Genomic DNA, 7,389 nt, shown 5'->3' on the forward strand with positions numbered 1-7,389 from the left:
ATAGTGGGATCGAGTCGACCCTCGAATGCCTTTTCCTTCGTTTCCTTTTCCTCCCGAACCTTTCCTCAATCTTCACGTTTCCCAATTTCGGTGATACCATTGCCCCCTCTGACTCATAATCTGCTTGCCGCCCACGCAACCCCCTCTCATCTCTTTATTTTTTATTTTACTTTTTAATCCTTCGATAATACCATCACAATTCCTTCGTCGGCCTCAGCTTTCTCCTCCCCTTCCTCCCGTCCCCTCCTTCCCCCTCCTTCCCCTCCCCCTACGTCCATTTCAGGCCCCATTCCCGTGTCCACCTCCTCCCCCGCCCACACCACCCACCCCCACATCTCGCGCCCCATCATCCCCCCTCCGCCTCCCCCTCCCACGTCCTCCCAGCCTCCTCCTTGTCCCTCTCACTCCTCCCCCTCATTCTCCTCCTCCTCTTCCTCCGCGTCCTCGCCCGTGTCCCGCCCGTACCACCCTCCCTCCTACTCGTCCATCTCGTCCTCCAGACCCCTCCACTCCCACTGCGGACACCCCCCCGTCCCCCACACCCTCCCGGAGACGATCATGGAGGAGGAGGAGAGCGACAGCGTCATGGAGTCGCCGGCTCACCCGCCCTCCGAGACGCACGACGTGGAGACCCGCTCGAGGGCGTCGCGCAAGTCGTTCAGGGACCGCGCGCGACGCCACTCGTGGATCAGCAATGTGTCTGCGATTAGTAAGTAGTCGCCCAATGTGTCGTCTATAAAGAGAGAGAGAGAGAGAGAGAGAAAGAGAAAGAGAAAGAGAAAGAGAGAGAGAGAGAGAAAGAGAAAGAGAAAGAGAAAGAGAAAGAGAAAGAAAGAGAGAGAGAAAAGGAGTGAGTGCATGTGTGTGCTTGTGTATATGTGTGTGTGTGTGTGTGTGTGTGTGTGTGTGTGTCTGAGAGAGAGAGAGAGAGAGAGAGAGAGAGAAAGAGATTGCTTCACATGATTCTATGAACAATGAGAAATGTTGAGGGATATACACATGAAGAACTGATTGACAACATGTCGTGCGGTATCACCTTTTCGCATCTGCGCAAAATTACAAAAAGACGCCTGTTCCTCATTAGCGCTTTGTGAGTGTCTTGCGGAATAAACATGTTCTTTTACGATCTCTGTGTCGATATTTCAATGTATTCATGTATTTGCGTGCATGAGAGAAAGGAAGAATACGAGTTCATAAAAGAAAATGCATTTTTATGTGTGTGTGTGTGTGTGTGTGTGTGTGTGTGTGTGTGTGTGTGTGTGTGTGTGTGTGTGTGTGTGTGTGTGTGTGTGTGTGTGTGTGTGTGTGTGTGTATGTGTATGTGTATGTGTATGTGTGTGTTTGTGGTTGTGGTTGTTGGTGTGTGTGTATGTGTGCAGACCTGCGCACACATACTGACACATTGTACACGTGGAAGAGTCATGGAGGCACATGCACAACCCTTGGGATTTGTTTCCTTATTATGTAATGTTAAACAAGTCAAGAGTGACTTCCATAAAGCATTCTGCACACGCCTCCTGCAAGTAGATACAAGATTGATGAAATATGATATGATATAGGCCTACATGGTATGCCTTGCCATCATTCTAACTCAAATGCTCTCCCACTCTTTCTTTCTCTCGCTGTCTCACCTCCGCCCGCCTCCCCTCTCTCTGTCTATCTGTCTATTTCTTTCTCTATCTCTCTCTCTCTCTCTCACTCTCGATTTATCTATCTATCCATGTCTTTCCCTGGCTTCCTCTGGCGCCAGGAAGCAGCACCCTTCTTCCAGAGCTAAGAATCAGATTAGTTTATTCACAGCATAAGTGTTGCTATCCATTGATTCACGTAAGGCGTTTTCATAGACTGTCACTAGATCTATCTTGAACATTAGTGGTAAAATCGGAAAGTGTTTCCTAGCAAATCCGTACGAAAAATACACACATGGGACTAAACATGGAGCCCAACAGTTTAAATAAACTAGATATATCCCATGCCACGACGTATTTCATAAGACTCCACGAGGAAGAAGTAAGGTACTAAGAACAGCCACTTAGCAGGCAGTAAAACGGATCATAAAAAAAACGCATTTTGCTTCTTCATCAGATCATTCTGTGGAGGCGATTGTGCTCACAAGTGTTCAATATCGATATAATCATAAACGAAAGAACAATTGTGAGGGGAGATGTTGTTTTCTTGGAAATACATTGTTTCTATTAATATCACACCCTCTTCACCGCTTGTGAACAAACTGGCGCACAAACTTAACCTAACGTGCGATGAAGTGGTGCAGTGGTAGCCTTTTCGTTCAAGTCACAACCACTTCTTGAACATACGGAGTAATTCAGAAGCACAATAAAATTACTGACCGCATTTTTATCAAAGTCACAAGAGCATGTTACCAAATCCCACAATATTTTTTGTCATACTAACTTAACTTTCGTTTTGGCTGCCCCTACAGTGCAATGCGGTCAGGAGAGAGAGAGAGTAAGAGAGTGGGAGTGTGAGAGAGAGTGAGAGTGAGTGAGAGAGAGTGAGAGTGAGTGAGAGTGAGAGTGAGTGAGAGTGAGAGAGTGAGTGAGTGAGAGTAGGAGTGAGAGTGAGAGTGTGATAGTGTGAGAGTGAGAGAGTGTGAGTGTCTGTGTGAGAGTGAGAGCGAGAACTAGGGTGAGGGGCCGAAAAACAGTGGTCTAGTATACACAATCTAATCTTATCGCTACCTAGGTCTATGGCGTGCCGACCAAACCCCCCTCAGTCTATCAGTTTCTTATCCCGTGGAGGTCGCTCATTCAGCTGTTCCACCCCCGTCTCCAGCAGTGCCAATCGTCAACAAGCGAAAGGACAGTAGTAAAGGAAGACTTTCATACAGCTGTTACTACGAATTCCGTAAAAAATGCCCAAGTTTGACGACTCCGCCTTCAGCATTCAGACTGGCAGAATGGAACACAAAGAACAAGGTAGATGTGATGTGCTCTCACTCGTATATTTGAGATGAAAATGCCCCTTAGGTATAAATTTCTACCAACACCCCATAGGTTAGAACTCCAACCACCTATGGTTACACACGGGCTCTCAAAACCTCCACAACCTAACCTAAATTCTAAAAGGGAATTAAGAATCAAGAATACCTGTTTTTCCCTTCAATCTTTATAGTCCTTTCCTCTTCACTGGAATGACATATTTCCGTTTTTACCTTTGTGTTTTATGCGTCAACCCTTGGTTATCGACCTCTGTTCCCAGGTATTAATTAGAAATAGGCCTTCATACGGTTTTAATTCTGATGTTATTTTGATTTTTCGCTTTGGTTTAGTGTCTCATACGTGCCCAAACGATCCAGATTTATCCGTCTCCGATTACAAGCGTGAACACCATAATTATTTTTTTTTCCCTTTTTGGGGACGAAATGGATGTCGAAATGAGAACAAGTATTTATGATTAAAATTTTAAAGCTTGCAGGTAAAATGTACTACAAAATGTTTATTTAGTGTGACTAAGCAATATCAAAATGTTTTCATAGTACGCTACTGGAGAAGATAAGGAAGCCTTTTTTCATAATTTTGCGTAGGTATGATTTGAAAATTACAAATGGCTGTTTTGCTTTATTTTTTTCTTTTCTGTCGGCCGTGTTTTCTTTTATTTAATAAATCTTGCATATCAACGTAATCAATTTCACACCAGTTATTGAATTCAGTGATTCCATGAATGTAATGGAGGCATAAGACAAATTTTCAAGCAAGCATACGGTATGTAGATTAAAGCAAAACACACACACACACACACACACAAATACACCAAGATTTATATACCTGTAGGTTTGTTTATGTGTATGTATGGATGTAGGTAGGTAGATAAACCTAAGTAGAAATTTTATTTTAGAAATGCTAATAGCACACTCGATATATAACAAAATATTGGACCATGATTTATTTTTAAACTATTAAGCTATACGATAGATAAGGGAGTCTGTCCAAAAATATATATAAAAAAGAGAAACTGTTTAGGCTCGGAACCTGTCGCTTTCCTCCTATTGGATAACCAAATTTAATTACAGCCAATCAGCGACGCACGCGGTAAATTTTCGAAGCGGCAATTAAATAAATATTATTAAAAGCCCTATTTACTCAATACGAGACACATCCTACGAAATAATTTTTGTTAAAAATAATGATTCAGAGGAACGGACACTGATATATTTAAACAAATGAGAAAATCGGTCTTTTTAACTAAAAGATGATTCCAGAAGCGTCAGTGTGAAGTTGTCTTTCGTGCGTGACCGACGTCCGAATTTTAGTGCGCGAATTTTAGTGCTTTTTGCCGCTTTAATTTCAAGAATCCAAGATCACACGGCCTCTACAGCGGATCAATGAGTGTGTCTGCCTATTTCACGTTGGTCTTCTCCGCGCCGGATAAACAGTAAGTCGTATTTTTTCCATAACGCGGGATTTTGCCTTCTCGTGGAGGAGGAAAAGGCGGGAAAATCGGGCGACAAAAACTTTTCTGCGGAGAAATACCAAAGTTCTTAAATCATTTCGAAGTTGCGATTGCGTTATCTTCACGGCTTTTAGTCAGCTTTAGGAATGATTGCTTTTTTTTTTTTTTTTAGATGTTGTTTAATGCATGAAAGGAGTTATACAACAAAAATGCGACGTGACGGCAGGTTAGGTTAGAAAAACATAATACTCTGGGGTATGTACTATGTGTTTCTAAGCCTTTTGATAATAATAGTTCCACGAGGGCGAATGGGTATATTAAAGGCATAATTAAAAATACCGACTTTTATACTATACTATGGAAGTCACTATTAACCTAAATAGATATGTTTATTTGTAGCCGCATAATTTCCAATATTTAAGAGATATTTGCAGTAATAAGAGTAAGTAATATTCTTATTATTGCTTAGAATTTGCCATACGTGTTTTGATAAGGTGATATTAATTCTCAGTTCTTAACTATATCGTTTTCGTAAGATTGGATAAAAGAAAGCTAAACTCAAAGAAATATTCATCAACATAAATCACATATAAAGAAATATGACTTTAGTAAACCATTTGAAAATGTTATTGGAGGTCATGAGCGTCTCAAGGCCCCCGGACCCCCTTTCTTAGGGGTATTTCGCCGTACTTTTCAGAAAGCTCTCTGTATTTCGAGAAGGTTCGAGACATCGAGGTTTGTGAACTCTTAAAAAGGCAACCTTTGAATTTGAATTAAAGCACAACCAGTGAGGTCTCCACAATTTTATAAATTTCCCCGACATGTACGAACACTAGTCAATAGTTCTATTATACTTCCCTCGGTATATGCAGTGCGGCTATCTTAATTAGTATTGCCGTATTATCAGACCACTTACCCGAAAATACGTATGTTTTGTTAATCGAAAGTTTCATCTTGAACGTAAATGTCGACATGTTTACGTGAATGCACTTTATCTCATGACGGCAATAGATTTGGTCTGAAGAATTCCTCTGGACGCACTTACCCTCATTTCGAGATTTATAACCATGTGGTTTACATATTAAGGTTGTAGACACATACATCCAGTCGTTGGCCTTCATAGTTAGCGCTTATGACCCTTAACTCCCCGATTTGACCAAGGCTAGATTAATTTTTTTCATTCGTTTTTTTCCTTTTTTCGACGCGGTTAAGTGATCAGTAATATTGGGTGGAAGATAAGTGTTCGTGTCAAAATATTACAGTCAAGAATATCGCGCTTTTTCAGTAGGGAGACCACAATGATTAAACATTACACCTAGCCATATCAAACGGCCTAAGATTTCACTTCGAGGCAAGCCGTCCCACGAGCATTCTCTTGGCAACATGGGGGCCGCCATATTGAAATCACCCGTCAGTTAAATCCTATAAACGCAATACTTCCTTTGGCAGTAGTACAGATTGAACCGGATTTGTGCATAGGACTAGCCAAGAGCAATCCTGCCTTGTATATACAGTGTTGACCGAAATTGGCGAGATTAATCCAACAGACGAGATATTAGACTAGAAATCGGTGTCTGTGGCTACAATCCACCAGATGCGATTAATCGGACATTTAGAATGTATCGCTGAATTTTGCTTTATCTAGCTTCGCTCCCTCTCGAGACAAAATGTATAATGTTATTTTTAGGTATAGGTTAGATTAGGTTTTGATCGTGGGCTGCCTTGGTTAGGTTAGGTTAGGTTGGTTAGGTTTTCATCGTGTGCGGTCTTGGTTAAGTTAGGTTGGTTAGGTTAGGTTTGGTTTGGTTTTCATCGTGTGCGGTTTTGGTTAGGTTAGGTTTGGTTTGGTTTTCATCGTTGCGGTCTTGGTTAGGGTAAGTTAGGTTTGGTTTTCATCGTGTGCGGTCTTAGGTTAGGTTAGGGTAAGGTAGGTTTGGTTTGGTTTGGTTTGGTTTTCATCGTTGCGCTCTTGGTTAGGTTAAGTTAGGTTTGGTTTTCATCGTGTGCGGTCGTGGTTAGGTTGGTTGGTTTGGTTTTCACCGTGTGCGGTCGTGGTTAGGTTAGGTTTGGTTTGGTTTTCATCGTGTGCAGTCTTGGTTAGGTTAGGTTAGTTAGGTTTGGTTGGTGAGGTTAGGTTAGGTTAGATTTGGTTTGGTTTGGTTTTCATCGTGTGCTATCTTGCTTCGTTGATGGTTATCTATTTAAGCTTAGCCAAGGGGATTCGAGTTCACTTAACTATAGTATTGTTTTCGCTGAGGTGAAGGTGTACATAACATTGAGACAGATGTGGGATGATTGATAATAAACTGGTCAGTAATGATTATTAAGTGAGATACACAGATTTTAGTCGGATATGCTGCCCTTCTTAAAATAAGTACAAATATTTTTTCGCTAGATGAGTTGGGAAATGTTAGTCTAGGAGTGAGAGAAACTAAAAGTACACGGAATGGTGAACATAGTAGAATATTCTACTTTTAAGAGATAAATTATTGATGTAATAACGTCTCGCCTTATATAGAGCGTTTCCAACTTACTTGAGAGAACACACACTAATTAGATGATCACGACCTGAATACATTCTGAATAAATCATATTCAGAATGCAATGTTGCAGTGGTAACGCCATTCACCGTTCCTATTCAAATCCAAACGATACATTTTCTCTCTCTCTTTTTTATCCTTCAATAAGAAATCAACCTCTCCGCCCCAGAGAGATTGACAAGAAGCCCGGCCAGACTAATCCATTCAAAAATAAAAAAAAGGGAGAAAGTTTCGACGATATGATTCAAATTTTTATTGCCAGAGGACACGGAAACCTCGATTGGTTATGGTTTCAGGCTTCGAGTGAGATTGGGTGGCTTCGAGATCGCGAACATCTGGGAGGGGGAGGGGGTGGAAGGAGGGAAAGGGGGGAGGGGGCTCGGAGGGGGGGTTGGGTGGAAGGAAGGAGAAGGGGGGGGGATAAAAGGATAAAAAGGCG

The 7,389-nt window shown here is 41.8% G+C and overlaps 1 protein-coding gene across 4 annotated transcripts in view; it reads left to right on the forward strand.

Annotated features, from left to right (window-relative positions):
* The first annotated feature begins 543 nt into the window (after nucleotides 1–543).
* LOC113809324 (band 7 protein AGAP004871) overlaps nucleotides 544–7,389 on the forward strand; it is a 1,059,488-nt gene continuing 1,052,642 nt past the window's right edge. For all 4 annotated transcript variants that reach the window (XM_070137912.1, XM_070137911.1, XM_070137910.1 and 1 more), the window contains exon 1: nucleotides 544–709. In XM_070137912.1, coding sequence (XP_069994013.1) covers nucleotides 559–709 — 151 coding nt within the window. In that variant the 5' untranslated portion in view covers nucleotides 544–558. The remainder of the gene's footprint in view (nucleotides 710–7,389) is intronic.

This window comes from Penaeus vannamei, chromosome 23, assembly GCF_042767895.1.
Source record: "Penaeus vannamei isolate JL-2024 chromosome 23, ASM4276789v1, whole genome shotgun sequence".
Lineage (NCBI taxonomy): Eukaryota > Metazoa > Arthropoda > Malacostraca > Decapoda > Penaeidae > Penaeus > Penaeus vannamei.